The 21286-nt window shown below is 42.9% G+C and overlaps 2 protein-coding genes and 1 long non-coding RNA gene across 5 annotated transcripts in view; 1 reads left to right on the top strand and 2 right to left on the bottom strand.

The window, feature by feature from the left end:
* Nucleotides 1-773, bottom strand: part of LOC143207884 (high-affinity choline transporter 1) — a 29705-nt gene extending 28932 nt beyond the window's left edge. For 2 of the 3 annotated variants that reach the window (XM_076421767.1, XM_076421765.1), the window contains exon 1: nt 207-772. The gene's annotated coding sequence lies outside the window, so the exon portion shown is untranslated. Of the gene's footprint in view, nt 1-206 lie in introns of all 3 variants that reach the window. The other variant, XM_076421766.1, reaches the window with a different exon arrangement.
* Nucleotides 136-18051, top strand: LOC143207901 (uncharacterized). Its single transcript, XR_013008781.1, has 3 exons — nt 136-1433; nt 1640-1836; nt 17639-18051. It is a non-coding gene; the product is annotated as an uncharacterized LOC143207901 (long non-coding RNA).
* LOC143207889 (caspase-1) lies at nt 14078-21165 on the bottom strand. Its single transcript, XM_076421775.1, has 6 exons — nt 20424-21165; nt 17412-17530; nt 17102-17343; nt 16724-16902; nt 15828-15963; nt 14078-15742 (listed from the first exon to the last, which is right to left on the bottom strand). Exons 1-6 carry the CDS (start codon nt 20559-20561, stop codon nt 15498-15500), a joined length of 1059 nt encoding a protein of 352 aa, XP_076277890.1. The 5' UTR covers nt 20562-21165; the 3' UTR covers nt 14078-15497.
* Nucleotides 21166-21286: the final 121 nt, after the last annotated feature.

Genomic DNA, 21286 nt, shown 5'->3' with positions numbered 1-21286 from the left:
GAAACCTGCACGTTCGAAGCGTCGTCCTGGGTGCCCGAAATTCAACGGGTCGAATCACAGGAATAGACCCTTCCACGCAGAGGAAGAAGCGAGAGAGAGAGAGAGAGAGAGAGAGAGAGAGTAAGAGCAAGAGAGAGAGAGAGAGAGAGTAAGAGCAAGAGAGAGAGAGAGCGAGAGAGAGGAGGAGGGTGGCGATGGCGACTTACCCCGGAAGAACACGCCTCTCACGTGAGAATCCCCATGGCGGTTCGATTCGCTCCGGGTCCGAGTGAGTCACTGTCGCACGGGGTTCGACGGATCCGTCTCGAACTAGCCGGAGAAGTCGCGAGGACGAGGGCGGATCGTAAGGATCAATCGTTGAGAGATAAATCACGAGGATGAGTCACAGGGATAAATTACGAAGTTGCGCGGCGGGGATAAACCGTCAGAGGATGCACTGCGAGGGCAAATCGCGAGGATAAACCGCGAGGACGAAGCTCAAGGATAAATTGAAAAGTTGCGTCGCAAGGATAAACCGCGAGAGGATGCACTGCGGGGACAAATCGCGAGGCGAATCGCGAGAGGACGAGTCGCGGGGTAAACTGTGAGGGGGTGAAAACTGCGGGGGGTGGAATGGACGAGCGTGAACGTCGACGTAGAAGACCAGTGAGTCGGCACGCGGACGCAATCGACGTCTCACGAACGCGGTAGACGTCGACGGATGGCAGCCAGGCGTACGACTGATCCTACGCCGGACTCAGCATCCCGTGCGGCCGACACGATCTGCGCGCTGGACCGCCACCTTGCCAGGGGGTCGTGTCGCAGAGGGCGAGAGACGAGGACGGAAGCTGTTTCCGGAGGCGGGGAGTAACGGGGCACTGAGAGAACAAGCGAGAGAGAGGGGGTGGATCCAGCGAGTATGAGAGAAAGAGCAGGAGAGATCCGGACAGCGAGGGAGATCGAGAGCGAATGTGGGAACGAGGGAGATAGATTGAATGAGAGCGAGGGAGATTGAGAGGGAAAGAGAGAGGAAGAACCCTAGAGAGAATGAGCGGGTTGCAGAGGAAACGAGAGAAAAAGCGATAGAGTGGAGAGAATGAACAAGAGAGACCAGGAAGGAACGAGCGAGGTAGATCTAGAGGGAAACAGACAGAATTTGAGAGAGTAAGCGAAAGTTGGCGAGAGGGATGGAGAGGGTGAGATGAAGGGGATGGAGGGGACAACGTTGCGAGCGGCAGGCTGGAATTAGGAATGTGTGCAGAGAAGTTTCAGGGAGAGACATTCTGAGTCCACATCGTGTGGGGGATGATTCAGGGGAGCAGGGATCGAATGAAACTGTTAACTTTTACAAATAAACGAAATTCGTCGAACTTCTTGATCGTTCCGATCCTGTTCTAAGTTCGCTTTGCACATTCGTTAACAAATAGAAGAATAAGTGGCATAAGATGAACAATGTAATTATATAACTTTATAAGATGAACAATGTAATTATATAACTTTATAAGATGAACAATGTAATTATATAACTTCATAAGATGAACAATGCAACGAAGTCTGCACGTACGAAACAGAAGTTTCAGTTACTTTTTACAGCAGTCTTCTCGCAGCATAATACTGGCAGAATTAAAGTTGTTGCGCAACTAATGGAGAATTTGAACAGTTTCATTAGACTGCCGCGACGGTTGGAAGAGGAATGGAGGAGAATTCGCGAAGAGAGTAGTGCTGTTGTCAGACAAGGGAGACTGCGAGGTCCGATGGAGGATGGAGAGCAGATTCTGAATGAAGGCTGAGGTCAGTCGACAAGAGAGTCAGAGAGCCTGAGAGAGAAAGAGAGAAAGGAGTTTTATGGATTAAGAGGTGAGTCTGGGAATGCGGGGGGAAAAGAAGAGTAGAGTTTGAGAATATGGGGAACGAGACGGAGGAAAGGTTGTAAGGCCTGGGAAAATGAGTTTGGCGGTGGTGGTGGAAAGGGGTTCTGAAGTAGGAGCGTGGTCAGTCTAGGAATATAAAACGGGGATGGGGAAAGGAAAATGAAAAGGAAGAAAATTACATTTTCGGGGGTTTAAGAGGCGAGTCAGGGCAGGGGTGGAATGGGGTGAGTTTGAGGACGTGTAGAGAGAGAGATAGCGAGGACAAGTTTGAGGTTTTGAGATAGCAGATCGCGGACGAAGATTAATTAAGCTGGGAATATGAAAGAAAAGGGGAAAGGACATTTGGTAAAAAGATGTTTTGAGTTAGATAATAAGAAGAAATAAAAAATGAAAACGGGGGAATGAAGCAACTGGCACCATTGCGCAAGAGAAATACGACGAGGCAAGTTTGCATATGAAGAAGGAATGAGGCGCAAAAGAATTGAATTAGGGATGCAGACTCGGAAAGGAGTGTTGGGCCAATAGGGGGTGAGTCATGGGATTTAAAAAGGATGCAGCCGGAGACGGAGGAAGAGGTTATTGGCTGACGAGGGTGAATCCGTAGACCCGGGAGTGAGGAACAGAAGTAGACTTCAAGTGAAGAGCGAAGTGAGTCTAAGCACATGGAAAGGACACAAACAGAAGTCATGGACCAAGGGAGACGTGTCTGCAGACGCGGATGAAGCCGGCATTCTTTCGACTTACCCGTTCATGAAAGATCCTTTAAAAGCAGGAATTGGCACGGATCTGGGCTGCCTTGTTCGATAGACATACTGTCTAGAAAGAGGATTGATCTCAACTGAAAGGTTGGGTAGACAGGTTATTGCAACGTTGGCGTCATTATTACGTCAACATTAAAAAAAGTAATAGGTTAGTGTTGGACAAATAGCAGGATAAGTATGGAGGTCTATTCTGCGATCGCAATGACGTTCTCGTGACGAGCGAGCACGGTATCATCTGGGCCACCATGACGCAAAAAGAAGAGTAGCAAGATCAGGGGGAGTTCAATTGGAAAATAAGTGTCAGGTGCTCTAGACAAAGTAATAATAGTAGAAATGACGATGGTGATCTTTATTCCGTCACTTAGCGCCAATGAAAGCATCCGAAAAGAGATCGCGTGTTTAAGTGGTCAGCCACCGTGTAACTTTCATGGTCAATCAGCGTTACCCATTATGGGGATTGGGACAGAGAAAAACCGTGACGGGGAACAAGCGGAGAAATAGGTTCGCCGACAGTGAGAAAGCCGGGCGATAGGCTGGTAACAGGGAACACGAGGCAGCAGCGTCACGAAGACGAAGGGGAACCATCATTCTGGGGAAGTTTTGAACGCGACGCAGCGGAGAAGGTGAGAACGAGGGAGGCGAGATAGGGGAGACGAATGATGGTTCGTGAGCGGAAATATAAAGAAAAACCTAACGTGGACCTGAATCGGAGTCCGAGCAGGAATTAACAGTTCGTTGGCGAACGCCAAGTTTACGGCCTCGAACTATCTTTGGTTCTTGATACCAGGAGATGTACGTGGTTCAATAAACCAGAAGGCTTGCCGATTTTAATCGAAAAACTCTAAAAATATGAAGCAGGCTGGTCCAACAGACAAAACACTACTTCTTCAGACAACTACTACTACTCTGGTTCATTTTAATCTGAAAACTCTAAAAATATGAAGCAAGCAGGCTCAACGCACAAAACCCTACTTCTACAGACAAAATGAAGAGCACAAGCATTCTACAATAACCTACACGAATAACACCGAAAGCACCGCGGAGCCAGCGCAGCGGGTCGAGTTTGCATCTGAAGCGCGGGCTAACGCGGGCGAACCGAGAGACAAAAAATGGCAGATAAGCCTGAACAGATGGACGAAGGAAGATTAAAGAACAGGGGACAGAGACGGACAGGTAGCAGAAGCGTCTACGAATGCGTGGACGAGGTAGACAAACGAAAAAGCGCGAACGGTGACGTTATCGACGGAGCGATAGAGGGAGAGACGCAGGAGAAAGAAGGGGGGTTGGTAGAACTACAAACATAGAGAAACACGACAAAGGGAGAGATCAAGGGATGCCGGGACAGAGGAGAGCCGCGTTTAAACAGCGGAGAAGCTACGAACGCGGAATAGAAGGTCGGCGGAAGGTCTAGGAGCGAAAACTGGATGGAGATGGAGCATTGTATGCAGAAAGAAGCGGGGTGAAACGAGGGTTGAAGCGGGAGGGTTCTCGCCGGGGATAGCGGAGCCGAGCTATGGATAGTGACGGATCCGCGAGCTGTTCCAAACCTGTTCCGATGTACATACTGGGTGTCCCGGTTACATCCTATCCCTGGAAAGTACCAAAACTTTCCTCTGGAAGCGGTGAACTTGGTTCGTTCAGCAAGACGAGATGGCAAGAGTGGCAATTTGTAGTGTAGCATAAAGTGGCAAGTTTTACCACTTTTGATCGTTTATAATTCGCAAACCACTTAACCAATTTCAATGAAATTTTCAGAGCGTATATCATTTATACGTGTTGACCAAACACATCTTTTAAAAATCAATTTTTACTATTTTCTTTCGCAATTCCGACCAAATGTATTTTTTTTGCAAGTTATTCTGATTTAAAGTGTGTTGTCGTCAGTGTATAACCACCCCTTAAATTTTCTCCCACTTGTACTTGAACAAACTGTATAACTTTGTTCTTAGAAGTAATGGAATATTTTGTCTATGAACGCTCTTCGTTGTGGAATATTTTCTCAGAGCCCCGATATAAGCGTCTTCCCGATTGTTTGTGGTCGGACAATCGCTGCTTAAGTGGTTAAAGATCGCACACCCACGCAGCGCCGTTCTCGCTCCTTCCACGCACCCAAAATCCTCCAGAACAATTCCCAGACCGTTCTTCTTCCCCGGTACGTCCGCCGACCGATAATCAAACCCAAACACATTCGTTCAATCCCCTCCCGTGATACCCTAAACACTTGCCGCTCGCTTCAACACTCGTACGGTCGTTCCCTCAAAAAAAAAAAGGTTCATTCACCGTCTCGTTGAAAATATCGCGTTGCCGCAGCTACGCACCGAGTCTGTTCGATCGAGTTTTCCGAACATTTTCGTCTCGCTTTTTTTTTTATTAGACTGCGAATTTTATGCATTTATGGCAAAAATGGGCGGTTGTTTATTCGATTCTATTCAATTACAATGTGTATTGAAATTAGCACAACTCTGCATGAGAGGTACAGTAAACAGTGGCGTTCAGTGATACGCGTGTTTTAACCTCTTCGCCTACAATATCGCGTGAGAGAGACGTGAACAGTGGCCGAAATTTCTATAAAGTCATCTTCTTTTTAATAGATGTTTTAAAAATATCACCATTTTTGTTGATTTATCGTATCTGGTCTTGTGCCTTGCAGACACTCGGATAGAGGGACTGCGTTTTGATTTTTTTCTGTGTGGTGCAGAACACAAGTGCGAAGTTTCTATAAAGTCACTGAGTGTTTCTCTGTATTCTGAGCAGAGAACTACGGAAAACTGCGAACATTCTAAAATTGTTAGTTTTAGAACTCACAGAAATCGTGTTTGTTATAATTTGATTCACGTGTATGAGAATGCCGAGAGGAAAAGTACTAACAAGTGAAGAAAAAGCTTCAATCGATGCTTATAAAGATATGAGCTGCTCTAATCGCACAATTGCTAAGAAAATTAATCGGTCATATACCGTGGTTGATAATTATATCAATTTACGTAAAAATTACGGAAAAAATCATTTTAAAGGTAGTAATAAAGTATTGTCAAAGAGACGACATTCATTATTAATGAGATCTACGGCTACGGAAAGGAAAACTGCAGCACAATTTCGAGCTGAATTGGAGCTCCCAGTAACAATAAGACGTGTGCAACAACTTTTAAACTCTTCTGGACAAAAACGCAACGTAAACCAGGCCTTAAAGAAGTACATAAACAGGCCTGTCTTGATTTAGAAATTTCGGTGAGTGTACGTCGTTCGGGCTACACGCGACGGACTGGACCTACCGAACTAGTCAAGATGACTGGAAACAGAAAAAAGAAAATTAGTTGTAAGGCAAGGGGTTAAACTTGCATGCATGCTGTGTACACATTATGGGTTCAGATGAATTAACGTTGGAATGTGTTTAGGGGTGATTCCTCGAAGAGATATTTGTACGTATTTCTTGAACACGTTGTATAGATGGTTTTGAACAGGTTCGAGCACAGTGTAGAGCCGTTGCTTGGCGCAAAAACGGGGAGAGAAACTAGGAACGCGAGCTAAAACGATAGTGGAAAGTCTGCGGGGAGAGGGGCGGGGGTTGGATGAAAGTTTTGAGCGAGAGGAACCGAGCGAGGATGATGGCGGATGAAAAGAACGAATTGGGCAGGTTCTACCGTGTATGAAGCTGGGAATTCGGAGAAACAAAAAATATGAAAAGTTTTTTAATAATTCTGAATGGATATCGCATGAACGTCGCGTCCCGCAGTCGTACGTACATTACATTAATAAAAAATGAATATCCTTTGGATATCCGCTATCAAGCTATAGAAATGGACTTTTCCATCTGTTAGTCTTTATCTGATTGGTTAAACGTTGCGCACGAATTTGATTAAAACGCGTGAAAGTTTATTTTAATAACTTTGCTGAATGGCGGAATAGCAGAAAATTATTGAGTCGAGTCATGATTTTATTAATTTATAACAAAAATGAAGATATTGGAAGCGTACAACGATGTTGTTATATTATCGTGACTGAGAGTGACCACTAAAAATTGCTGTATCATTATTCGAAATATAGTTTACATTATTAAATAGGTTGGGATCTAACCAATTACTAAAACATTTACGTATTGTATGAGGTATTCTATCAATTCCATTTCCATAAAATTACACAAATTATATTGAATGGAATTATTCTAGATCGGAAGAAATCTTTAATTTTCGAGTTGAAATAGCTTCGAGTGCAAAGGGCTAAATAACTAATATAAGGAGGCTCGACACGGAATTCGTTTATAGCTCGTAAACCAATTAACCAATTTCAATGAAATTTTCAGGGCGTATATCCTTTATACGAGTTGACCAAACACATCTTTTAAATTTTCGTTATTGGCCCAGCTAAAAAAGTAATAAAAATCAATTTTTACTATCGCAATTCCGACCAGATGCATTTTTTCAAAATATTTTTTGCACGTCATTTATTAAACTAATTCTTCTAGCCTTACAGAGAAATTGAAGTCGTTTGGTTCATTCATAAAAAAGTTACTCTGATTTAAAGCGTGTTGAATCAGTTATGCTCGTTAGTGTAAATTTGATAAATGAAAGTATTGTTGCTTGCATTTGAGAATATACTGGTCGGACGACATAGGGTCTTTTCAGCGAATAAGGGTGAACCGAGGGAAAATGTTTTCAGGTTAATTTGTTGTCGACCACTAGATGCGAATCATTGTCGTTCGAGTGGTTCCGTTAATCACTGTGATTGCTATCCATAAAGCGGGCGAACAATGGCGGAGGTGGCTTGACGGTGAAGTACTTACGGATCACCCTGTACAATGTAATCGACAGATTACCGATATCGAAGTCATTCCGATTTTGCGCCGCCGGTTGAAACGAAGCAAGACGGAAACACGGACGGAGATAAAAGTAGAAACGTGGGGTGGATGTGCGAGAGAGAGAGAGAGAGAAAGAGAGAAAGAGAGAGAGATAGAGAGAGAGGAAGGAAGGAACGAAGAGACTGGGCTAGGGGAGCACAGAGAGAGGATACGCTGAAAGAGGGGCGAACACGGAGAAAGATAAAAGGAAGGTCGGGGGAGGTTACGATACAAATAGAGAAGGGTCGTACGTCGTGTCGGAGGAAGACGGAGAAAAAGAAGAAGAGAGAGAAGGAGGAAGAGACAGAGAGAAGATCTGGGGTCTGCGCACGTTCTGAAACCTGCGGGAAGATGAAAGCTGCGAGACCAAGATGCGACGTAGATAAAGAATTTCTGAATTCAACCGAGTTTCGAATACGAGAGCTCTGGGACAGCACAGAAATTGAAAGGTTTTCAAGAAAGAGGAAGAGAGACGAACGTTGGAGAACTGTACACTGTAGATTTGAAGTAGATCGAGCCAGTATTGGTCAGACAAGCAGGTCTCGCTGGATCCGGACGTGACGTGGATGTGGAATTTCTGAATTCAACCGAGTTTCGAATACGAGAGCTCTGGGACACAGCATTGGTCAGATAAACAGATCAGAAATATGCCGTGGATACAGAATTCTCGAGTGTTCGATGAATTTCTTCAGTGATGAAATCCGCATTACGCAACAATCAGGATTAGTTTGCGATCGATGGAGAGAGAATTGCGCGTGAATCATTGGAAGTGACGATTTTCCAGAAGCTGATGAAATCAAGGCAATTAAAAAATATGATTTAAAGGAATCTAAGCCTGCCTTATTTTCACTTAAAACATTGTAATTGTATCTGCTTCGTGCAATTTCTCGCGGAACGATAATTCATCGTGTAGAAAACGGTGTAACAATAAACCAAACAATGGAGCGTAGAAATTGCGAAACGTTTTATCAAGTGTTTTCAAAATGAACGCTCGCAATCATTCGTGATCGTTAAATTGCTCTCAAATTATTTCAAAGACGGCTGCACGTGAACGAAAACAACAAAACAATCATCATTCACCTTTGATAATCTATGAATCAACTGTACACATTTGTGTATTGGTAGTCTATGAATCATCCTCGCACCTGACATCACATAGTTCCTCCCACAGTTTGTTGAAGTGTTGTTGCAACAGAACATCAGTTCTGCTACAAATACTTGATTATTTTATTTAAAGACAATGTCTAACTTTCAGCAGAGAGTCTTGCAACTGTATCACTCTTTAGTTACCCGGATGAAACTCGTGAAAATTATGAAACCAGTGGCAATTGTCCAACCAAATCAGACTCGACAAATGATCTTCAAATCCCTACACTTTTCTAAATATTTATAAGCGAGTACAGTGGCCAGTTTTGCGGTTTATGTTTCGACCAAGGTCGCTTCGGATTTCACTTTCAATGAACAAAATTCAACCAAGAACTACGATTAGTGGATTAGAAACATCCGAAACACCTCTGAAATCCGAAATATGCCGTGGATACAGAATTCTTTCAGAGCAAAAATGGAAAAATACTTGTCCTCGAAGAGAGCAGGAGATAGAAGAGGAAACTAACATAAATTGAGAAAGCGAGACTACCTCTCTTCGAGAGAATAAGATGAAAGCGGAAACTCTCCAGATATAGAGTAGATCGAGCCAGCATTGGACAGACAAATCTCAATCGAGAGAACTTGCGAAGGGGTTCAGCTAAATCCAAGTTGTTCTGAAGAATTTAAACGAGGTTGGTCTGTCGATGGTTATCCACGGCTGTCAATACTTTCAAAGTTTTCGGACACTTTTGACCTTCTTCGAGAGCTTCGAGATTCCGACGGCATTTACGAATTCAACTCTCGCTACTTTCGACACTTGTTAACACAAAGCTCTCGGGAGTTTCATTTTTGAGTAGTATTTTGTTCAAACGATCGCGAGTAAGTTCAAAGCTAAGATGTTTGAAACTTCTGGGTGGTAAGGTTTGTAGGATTCACAGGTTGTTTCGAGCTTCCGGAAACTTTAACAATTTAGAGGCTTGCAATGACTTTCGGAAAGTTTGTGGATCCTGTAGACGGAGTTGGAACACCGTAATCCTAGTGAGACCTGTGCTAGAAGTAAGAACTTTAATCTCATCGGGGGGGACTCCGGAGAACGTGACAAACCTTGCCGAACCCAATTAGATTCACCCGGTAGACGATAATGACAGGTATCTAAACAGTCTCGAGTAAACTCGCGTAATCTTCATTCAACGCGAACTTAAATGTCCGGGTTTACACTCTACCTGAAAGTAGAACAATCTTGGATATTATCAGACAAAGTTAATTCAGACAAGTCCTTCATCGGTTCCAAATAAAGGACCAAAGCTATTAGCAGGCTAACTCCGTCAAATAACCCGAGACGAACCTAAACCCACAGGATAACAAGACACTAAGTCCCATTAGATGCATACAGACCGAACCCCACAGTCAATTTAAACAAATCTCCAATCAGTCTCGGATAAACCGAGCTCTGAGTGATCACAATCCAACCGAAGACCATTAGGGGATTCCCTAATCAGTATCAAAGAAAATGCAAGCAGACCCTCGTAATCCTACACGGACCTAATTTAGACTCGATTCAACCACGATGGTGGTCTATCGAGCCTGGAGAAATAGGAGACTATAGACTTTCGTCGATACCTAACCAACGCGAATCTACAGTCAATTTAACACTAAACTTCTACAAAATAAATATGAACTATTTAAGCACATATTATAATATAAATCGTACAAAGTTTAAGCAAATTCAGTGTTCCCACTTTAATATGTTTCGTGTTGAACACATCTCGAAACTGGACCATCACCGGATTCCCTAATCAAACCTAATTCTGACCCGATGGCGGTTTATCGGGCGTGGGAAAGAAATGGGACTGTCTATAGACTTTCAGAGATAGCAGGCGACCTGGTTAGCGGGGGTTGATGTCGGGGATCGCGGACGTCGAGGGAAGACAATTCGCGGACAAGAAGCGTCTTGCCGGAAGTCGGGGACGTGTGTACCTTGCCACGGAGCGGCTGGAGGAGGCGGGCACGCGGAAATACACGCTCGAGCTGGGAAAAGCGGGGGGTTGGAAAAGGGCTGGGAAGGGCGCGGAGAGGGTCGTGAGGGCGAGAAAGCGAGGAGAGGGAATTAAGCGACGCGTTAGCGACGGCCGGCTGGACGACCAAAGGAGGAGGCGAAGGACGAGGAGGCGTCTCGCGCGACGAAAGCCCGCGAACAAGATTAGAGAGATGGAAAAAGACGCGAGCTATGTTGAAAAAAGGAGGAAAAATGAAGGAGGAAAAAGCGGAAAGGAAGATGAAGCACGAGGATCTCTCAGGTCTGGACCGCAGAAGAATTGTCCTGAGCAACGCTTTGAGTATTCTGCTAAGTACGGCTAGAACATTGGACCGCAGCTCCTGCGTGTTGCGTTCAATTAAAACAATTTGTATATTGGATAAGAATCCGCAGTTTGAGACTCGTAGAAATTTCTCGTCTCGATTCCGGAAGGGAAACGGCCGCGAGACACGAACGCGCTCGTGTGACCACGGCCTTAGGAGAAACAGACGCGTAGAGATCCGCGAAACTCGCCGAGCCACGAGGGGAAAACAGAGAGGGGGGCATATCCACGCGCGCGGGGGCAGTATTGATCTGTTCGCGCAAGCTCCTCGCTCTTGGGTACGCTCCACGGCCAGAAACACACCCCCTAACCCGCTAACCCCTGTCCCGGCATCCCCCACCGCCGTTCTCGCGGCTTCCAAATACCCGTCGACGCCGAAAGTGCTCCACCAGCTTCACCTATGACCCTGGTCATCGTCCTCCGACGAGCTACACCGAGAAACCCAACCGAGGACACGGCTATTCGCATAACCGTGCTCATCAGCCGACTCGCGATCGACTCCGATGATCGTCAAAGATTTCCTTGACGGTCTCTGTCCGTGAAAGGACCCGGACAACCATGGGAACCCCGATGGTGCCTGTACCGAAGGGATCTATCGAGGTGTTAGAGGATTGGTTTATCTAGGACCATGCTAGGATCCGATGGAATTTTGATAGAGGGTCTGCCCGGATGCTGGGTTTACCTGAGTCTCTTTGCGGTCGCGTCTATTTAGTTGAAGCTGTTTAGGGTCGCTTGGCTGCGAGTTTGTTTGCGGTTGTCGAAGCTAGGTGTTCGATAGGATGACATCGTCCTTCTCGAGGTAGGATAGATAAGATACATTAAAAAATCGTCGAGATCGGAGGTAACTCCCTTTGTATGAGCATTGGACCTATTGTAAATGGGCCTTAATAAATGCACACTGGTACTTTCCAAATAAAACTATCCTTTATTTCACGGCGCGACTACGTTAGACGCTGCAGGACGCTGAACCTCACTCGAAGTGTTAAACTAAGCAGAGTCTATTGGATAAGTAATTCGCAGACAATATTTCCCGCGTGGGCAGCGCACAACGAGTGTCGCGTCCTACAAGCTGGCGGACAGTCGCGAACGGGAGCCGCTCGTTGTTAGACAGTGTTCCAGAAAATCCAGCGCGCGTTGTATTCCTCTCCGCTTCGAATCGAGCGCAAGAAAATTGAATATATCCTAACGGAGCACTCGCGTCCCATTAAATCGACCAAGGCTCAACGACACGACGCCGACGATGGAGTTCGCAAAGCCCGGAGTTGATGAACACATCCCCGCGGACTTATTCTCAGAGCGGTCGGTTCTCTCCGCGTTTTCCCGGTGAGCGGCTAATAAAGCGCGTCACAATATATCAACGCGTCCGATCTACAATGCATTAATCATCTCGACCGTTACGTTTCACGCGTTACGCTCGGCTGCTCTCCCGTTGTCACGCTACTTCCATTTTCCTCGTAAATCGGCATTGTAAACACGTCCATCGAGAAATCTCATTTTTTCCTACCGCCGCGCCGCCCTCCGGAAACCAGCATCTGCTTCACCGCGAGCATTATACATCCGCGACAGACACACCGTGACAATCGATGCATCCGATAGACGCGAGATTTAGATTGATCCTCCGCGTTCGAACCGATTTCAATAGGTTACAATGGGACCGGAGAGCTGCCCGACGATCGAGAGAAAGAGAGAGTGATCGAAGAAGATTTCCGACATGGTTTGGAACCAGAACTGTGCTACATAATTTAAATACATCGTATTTTCTATACTTACGTGTCTGACAGGAATTGTGCTAGAGCGATTGGAGGCTTCAATTTGACGCCGCATTCCTTTCTCGAATCAATTTGTTGCGCGTCGGAATCGTCCGGCTGGTAAACGCGGCCCTAATGCCACTGGAATCGCGTCGATTACGATACGTCTACGGCGAAGCAATTTTCATCAGCCACGAGAGGATCAATTTTAAATGGATCGACAACGAAGGTCGCCGACTATGAAGATGTCCGGTCTGCTGGTCGGATGATTCTTTCTTACTTTTTATTTTACTTCAGTATTTTACTTCAGCAGATATTATAGAAGGAACTCTGAATTTTACTCGATACGGGGAATAGTAATTTTAACAGCATCTTCGCGACAATGCCTGCGGATCTGTTAACAATTCCCACAATTTTCAATCGAATGCCTCACCTAAATTCCTACTGTTATTTCGCGTATGCATAAATACACGTACCTCATTTCAATTTGCTAGGTTCCAATTTTCTCGAAGATTCTTTAATTCTCTTGAGATTAATCCTAGAACACCTCGTCGCAGAGCGTGTCGGATTTTCTAAGAAATTCTAAAATGGGGACTTGAATGGAACCTCGCTACATTTCGTTGTCTGCAAACCGAAATCGACCGTAAGCTACTTTGTCTGATGAAAATAGTAAAGACGCGAGTTTCGGAGGGATGTTTCCCGGTGGATCTGCGCGAGAGCTTCTCTTTAAACCGGAAGAGATCGTAGCGGGATTCGCGTTCGACGCGGTTCGACCCTGATTTTTCCGCGCAAAAGGGGGATCCTCTTTTTTTCTTGTGGAGCCGGCGAGTAATTGGTGGCACGTCGGTATCGCTTGTTTAAAGTTAACGAGCGTTTTTCATTTCGAAACGCAGACAGCGGTCCCGAGCGGAGAGCCAATTAAATACAGATGGGAGATCGAGCAGGAACGAGTGCTCCAGAGAGATCCGCACGGGAAAATGTTGCAGCGAGATCGAACGATGGAACAAAACAACAAAACTGAGAGTTAAGGGAAAAAGTAGAGAAGGAGGAGAGAGGAAACGAGAGAGAGAGAGAGAGAGAGAGAGAGAGAGAGAGGTATGAAATTGTAGATCAGGATGAAGCGACGCCGACAGAAGAGGTTCAAGGGAAAAAACCATTTTGGATGGACCGCAGCAAGAACCAAGAATATTCCTCGCGCTAAATAATTCCGTCGCTCGGAACGTTTTCAGCCTTGTATCCCGTGGCTAGGATCGATCTCCGGGGATATTATTTGTCAGGAACTGTTCGCCGCTTGCAAATCGAGCCTGGAACGTGTTTAGCGAACTTTCTTGCCGCTCTATAAATTCTGCGAGTAGAATTTCTCTTGTGGTGTGTTTCTACCGTATTATAGAATCTTCAATTAATTATTTATTTATTGATGCCATAAACCTAGTTTGGTTTATATAGCATACATTAATATAACACTTTACAAAAAAATAGAGAAGTATATAACATAATATGTATAAAGTGGAAGAATCTTCAATTATTTTACTAAAATATGTGCGAAATACAGCCTACACAGTGTTGGAGATTATAAAAGTTAGTTTTTATTGTTTTTATAAAATTTTACAACACATTGTACTTGGAACATCAGTCGAAAGAAAGCAAATCTATTTTTATTTGATTCCAGTTTCTATTTCTTAAGGGATACACATTTCGTGTATTTTACAGCCTTCTAACAATTATCCTAAATGGTATATTCAAGATGTCGTCTCCCTCAATTATTAGAGGCATTCGAGAAATCAAAGCAGAAAAATATTCAAGCAACATAAGCTTCTATTTTAGATTCCTATTGTAATAAGATTTTAAGTACGACGAAGTATGATGTACATATTAGTACTGGTAGAAATAAAGAAATGATGGTCGTGGAAAATGAAGTGTATTATGTTTGCGCTCGCTAATCTAGAATCACATTCCTACGAATCGTCCGAGCAAAATCACAGTCGCGACTCATCAGCCGGGTTACGATTATCCTAACTAATAAATCAGTCATTGTACACGGCGCGCGTGAATCATCTATTTAAAGCGTCGTGGGCTGTCATCCGTCGTGAGCCGAGATAGAGAAAATTAAGTTATTAACTTACTCTCGTGCCTCTATCACAGTGGGACGATCTGCACGATGTATTTCAGACACCATTTGTCCAGCTATTTAAAGTAGTCGCTTAATGCTTTTACGCGTTGAATAATTCGGCCGATTTACATCTAATGGTTTGCACCCTAATTTGTCTGTTCGAGGAGCCGTGTCGGTCATCTTGAATTTCAAGCGCTCGTTTCCTGCCTATGAACTATCGTTTTTATAAATTATCGGTATGGAATATACATATGTACTAGCAACACTTTCTTTAATTGTAGATCAATTGTAGAACGTACGTTGATAGAGCAATTCTGTACGCAGCCTTATAAGAGAGAGAAGATTGGCTATAATTAGTAGACAGCGAATTTTATGCATTTATGGCAAAACACTAGAAGAATTTAAAGACACTGTTATATTATTTTCGACCTATTAAACATGTTAAAAAAGAAAATAAATTTCTATTTAGTCCCAATTGATTACAAATCAGGTAGAACATTTTTATTTCGCGTAAAGATCCGCTGTCTAATAATTAGATTTTGAAGTGTCTACTCAATTATTTCCTATTTCGATCATTATAAAACAGACATGGCCGCATTTAACTACGATGGTTTTTGCGTTCAGATTATAATTGAGGAGACGTCCTATTAACACTTTATCTACCGACAGCTTATCGATAGGATGTTGAAAAATTCTGAATTAATCGTCGGTAGATAATGCGTGAATTGTGCTAACATTAAGGAATTCGCCTTGGTTACGAATGCTTATTCTTCTTGGTAAAAAGAATTTTCCTGGTCAACGTGGATGTTGTGGATGGCATCTGCTTCTGCTCGTTCTTCTGAGGTATGTGGTGTAAGCTGCTATACTCGTTGGCAACAAGACGGGCAGTTATGGTCATCATCTCGGCCAAATCGTGGGTCTGCCAGTGCTCCTCTATCACCTCGCACAATTGTTGCACGTAGACTGTGCCTTCGGTGGGGCTACGCCATGAGAAGAAACCTTTCGAACAGGAAATAATATGTTAGCTGCGACATGTTTCAAGGTGGAAAGGGGTCGAAGTTTCGACTAATCGACGGAAATTTACCATCCACAGTGCTGTGAGCGATCAGGAAGTCCGCGTGGTTGGGAATTTTGTAGGAAGCAGTGGAGACCGAGTCTGTCTCCGAATGCCCGACACCGTACACCCCAACACCGCCATCTAAACTATCGCCCCTGCAAGCCTGCAATCCGACATATGCATCATCAGGTTTCTCCGCAGTCTAACAATTAGGCTGCGGATCCTTCTGCGTGCTTGAATCTTCGAAGCGTATTTCACTCGTATCGTATGTACAGTAAGGTGATTCCACACACTTTAAATCAGAATAACTTTTATATGAATGGACCAAACGCGACTTCAATTTCTCTGTAAGGCTAGAAGAATTAGTTTAGTAAATGACGTCTAATAAATAAGTTGAAAAAATGCAATTGGTCGGTATTGTAAAAAACAATACTAAAAATTGATTTTTACAACTTTTTTAGCTGGCCCAATAACGAAAATTTTAAAAATGTGTTTTGTCAATTGGTATAAATTATATACGCTCTGAAAATTTCATTGAAATTGGATAATTGGTTTGCGAATTATAAACGATCAAAAGTGGTAATTTGTAGTGTACCATAAAGTGGCAAGTTTTACCACTTTTGATCGTATTGGCCCAGCTAAAAAAGTAGTAAAAATCAATTTTTACTATTGTTTGTCACAATTCCGTCCAAATGCATTTTTTCAACATATTTTTTACACATCGTTTACTAAACTAATTCTTCTAGCCTTACAGAGAAATTGAAGTCGTTCGGTCCATTCATAAAAAAGTTGTTCTGATTTAAAGTGTGTGGAATCAATTATGCTCCTTACTGTATGTAGAAAGATTCTATCATTGGATTAACAATCACAATTGAGAAATTGAATTTCCCGAAGATCGACGAGTGAAACGAGATCGAACTTACTTGTACGAAGAAAAGCTTCGGTTTTCCGACCAGAGTTTGGCAATTATCCCCCGTGAACTTTCTCCAGATGGACTTTAGAGAGAACTGACAATCCGACGAGTATAATGTGTCGCCGAAGGTACCGTGAGTCAATATGAACATGCAAAAGCAGTCGTCGTTTGTGTGATCCTCTTTGCTCACTGTAAACGATGGCATTCATTCAAAATTCGTTGCTGAACAAGTTCCACGATTTGTTCGTGTAAACTCGTCGCTCCCGAAAAATCGTTTCTAACCGTCTTAAAATGTCGGAAATCATGTGAAAATGTTCGGAAATTTTTCTAATGACTAACTAACGACTTATTGATGGAGTTCAGACTACATTCTAATGAAGAGACTTACGTTTTTGAGTGGTCTCCATGATCTCGCTGGTAGTCAGATTATCATGGGAGACTACATCGAAGCCCAACAGGTCTTGGAAAACTGACGTAATCTTCTTGACGTCGATCGCGCTCCCGTCCCGGCTCGACTCCGTCTCGAATTTGTCGTGATTGAGTATCACGCACGTGCCTCGTCTCTTGTGATTCATATTATAGTGCGTGTCGTCTTTCATTACCGGCGATTTCACCACGATAAGTGGCTTGCTATAACGTGAACAGAACTTTCATTCAACTTTGACTAAGCACAGGAATTTCTTGAAAAATTCTCTTACGGAAGGTATCTGTCGATATCATCATCCTCGTCCTGGTAGGGATCGAAAAAATTCGAAGCATCCGTGGAATCGTTATCTTTCGGGTTCCTCTCGGATCCTTGATCGCGATCCATGGAACGCTGGAAGTCAAGAACGCAGAAGTATAGAACTGAATATTAATATTTACTGTTCAGCTGTTTCAACTAGCTAGAAGCCTAATCTGACGTGATTCGCTTGTTTGATTGCAGTTTCCGCTTTCGGACGATGCGACGAGGAAATAGAAGCACCAGCGTCTTGTCTGTCAAGGTGCATCGCTTATCGCCGAACGCATCATTTTTCCAGAAGCGTGAATCTTGGGTGAATCGATCGAGGTAGTTCACCTCTTATCAGAGGAACGTGCCGATTTATCGCAAAAATATGACCAACACGATAAGATCGTCTCATCAGATAAGCCTGCAATGGATCGATAGAATCGAACGAATTTAATCGTGATTTCGTCGCGTGCGTCCTATCGGGTCTCCAATATATATACAGGGTGTCCCAAAATTCGTGTAAATTCCGAAAGGGGGTGTTTCCTGAGAGCATTTCAAGCGACATTTTCCTTTGCAAAAATGTTATCCGCGGCTTTGTTTAGGAGTTATTAACGAAAAACACGGACCAATCAGTGCGCGACCTAGACGGGAGTTACCACAGTCGGCCAATAGACATTTAGCGCGCCTTACCGACTGTAGCAACTCGCGTCTAGGTCGCGCCCTGATTGGTCCGTGTTTTTAGTTAATAACTCATAAACAAAGCCGCAGATAACATTTTTGCAAAGGAAAATGTCGCTGGAAATGGTCTCAGGAACCATCCCCTTTCGGGATTTTCACGAATTTTGGGACACCCTGTATATGCGCGTCCGGGATGTTAGTTTCGAATAGTTGAATCTATTCGACTCTATTTAGTGTTATTAATCAACGTTCCCTTCTATCGTTACCACGGTTCTTCGTTGTCTCGGTATCTTTGTAGGTCACTTCCTTATCGCGGCAGCACCTTATTGTTTAGTTGCACCGTGCATCCTGTTTTTCTTTCTTTTTTTCGTCGGCCGTCGATCGCGTCTTAATTCCGGCACGGTGTCGCAAGGGAAAACTCGATACTCGGCCGGATACTCGTCGATGAGATGAAGAGATAATCAAAGTACCGAGACAAGACGAGCAAAAATTAGATCGCGAGCCTGCATTTCGTCTTTGGAAGAAGACGAAAGCAGAATTGGGTTAAAATTTTAATCATAATTGATTGATTAATGTGTACGATTAAAAAAAGAAATCATCGAAAAATCGACGATTGATTCAATCGATTGATGAAGTTAATCGTCAATCGTTGATTAAAAGAAGAAATCATGGAAAAATCGATGATTGGATCAATCGATTGATGAAGTTAATCGTCAATCATTGATTAAAAAAAGAAATCATCGAGAAAAAATAAAACCACGTAAACAGAGATTATAATTATGGACCAAATGACAATATACCTAAATTCAGTTTACATTTTTGTCAGTATTCATATATGTATACTTTTGATTCTGTATTTCATTTCGAAATTTCAGCGGTTAATCATAAATCAATTATCCGATTGACGATTACAATTGAAAAGAATGTAATCGTTAATTTAACCGCAATTACCGATTAATGAGTATTTAATCGTTAACCGCAATTTTTTAACGACTAAACTAGGAGATTAATTGTCAATTGCGATTAACGATTGAAGTCGAAATTTAGTCGTCAATTGTTGATTAAATTTTTGCTCAACTCTGGACGAAAGTGGCTACGGAGGGCGCCATTTTTACAAATAAACGTAATCATACAAGGTCACACGTGTGTCACCTAAAGTCACCTTATTGATATATTTGTTTCCGTTTTATTCGAGAAATTGATTAGATTTTACCGAATTTTTAGCGCAAAGAAAAATAGTTCGGTTGCGCTGCCTATTCGCTTCTTAATGGATGGACCCGAAGGACCGACAAAATGGCTGTTACTCAGCGATACAAGAATGAGAGATATTTTCCATTTCCTTTTTACAGTTCACGAATTTTCAGATTCAAGTTGTTTGACAGCGAAGAAAGGAATTTCAACTCGGAGCACCATTCTCGCGTGTTCGATGAATTTCTTCAGTGATGAAATCCGCATTAAGCAACAATCTGGATTAATTTGCGATCGACAGAGAGAGAATGGCGCATGAATCATTGGAAATTATGATTTTCCAGAAGCTGATGAAATAGGCAACTAAAAAATATGATTTAAAGGAATCTAAGCCTACCTTATTTTCACTTAAAACATTGTAATTGTATCTGCTTCGTGCAATTTCTTACGGAACGATAATTCTCATCGTGTAGAAAACGATATAAAAATAAACCAAACAATGGAGCGTAGAAATTGCGAAACGTTTTATCAAGTGTTTTCAAAATGAACGCTCGCAATCATTCGTGATCGTTAAATTGCTCTCAAATTATTTCAAAGACGGTTGCACGTAAACGAAAACAACAAAACAATCGTTCACCGTTGATAATCTATGAATCAACTGTACACATTTGTGTACTGGTCGTCTATGAATCATCCTGGTCTATTATTGGTAGTCTATGAATCATCCTCGCACCTGACATCACATAGTTCCTCCCGCAGTTTGTTGAAATGTTGTTGCAACAGAACATCGGTTCTGCTACAAATACTTGATTATTCTATTTAAAAACAATGTCTAACTTTCAGCAGAGAGTTTTGCACTCTAGCACTCTTTAGTTACCCGGATGCAATTGTCCATCCGAATCAGACTCGACAAATGATCTTCAAACCCCTACACTTTTCTAAATATTTATAAGCGAGTACAGTGGCCTGTTTTGCGGTTTAGGTAAAAACGTAAAATTCAACCAAGAACTACGATTAGTGGATTAGAAACATCCGGAACACCTCGGAAACTCTTCTTCTCAGAAATTCAAGTTTCAAAGTCTGATTACAAGTTGCAGTCTGGAGCTAGGTAAAATACAATAAGTAAATTACTTACTTGATCGTTCATAGTATTCCTCGAGTTCTTGAGCTGTGGCCGTCGAAGTCTTCGATCTGCTGCACCAAACAACCGACTCGAAAGGATCACAAAGGCGGTCCGGGTGAACCAGTGTACACAGAACAAGAAGAGAACCATTGCTACTTTGCTGACCGCGAGCTGATTTCAATATGTCCGTGGGCACATGGAGTACTTAAACCGTGTGCCAGTCTTATCAATCATTATCGCGGCTTTGTGGTTTATCAGATGCGTTGCCCGGCGACTGCCGCCTATCAACGGCTTCCTTACTCGTGACCGACTAAGTATTTATCAGCTGGATAACTAGTATGTGGTCAGTGAACCAGTCCAATGTCATTACAATATTCGTGAAATAGCATTCCAGGCCTTCATAGTCATAATTAGACTGCGGATTTTACACATTTTTGACAAATAAATTGAAAGCGACGGGAAGTAGATATTAGATTGTTGCGTATGTAAATGTCAAATAAAAACATTGCACATTGATTGTAAAAAGCAGAGGCCGAGTAAAAAATTCATTCCTCCTTTAACAATTTCAAACCTTAGCACTCGAATGGTGACTCTGAGAGAGGCGCCACTAAACATTGCTGTACCATTATTCAAAATATTGTTTACATTATTAAATATTTAAAACATTTCAAAAATAGATAAAATTAAAAAAATCATAGGGAATGGAAATATTGTAGGTCGGAAGAAATGTTTCATTTTCGAATTAAAATAGCTCCGAGTGCAAAGGGTTAAGAAGTTCAAAATTCCCATTCTCTGAAGGGGGTACACTCGTTTTTCCAGGATCGCAAAGATGAGGTTTGTCAGTAAACGAAAATGCTAGATAAAAGATCGATCTA

The sequence above is a fragment of the Lasioglossum baleicum genome, chromosome 4, assembly GCF_051020765.1.
Source record: "Lasioglossum baleicum chromosome 4, iyLasBale1, whole genome shotgun sequence".
In the NCBI taxonomy this organism is placed as follows: Eukaryota; Metazoa; Arthropoda; class Insecta; order Hymenoptera; family Halictidae; genus Lasioglossum; species Lasioglossum baleicum.
The sequence above is the reverse complement of the archived record's forward strand: the minus strand, read 5'-3'. Positions and strand labels throughout refer to the sequence as shown.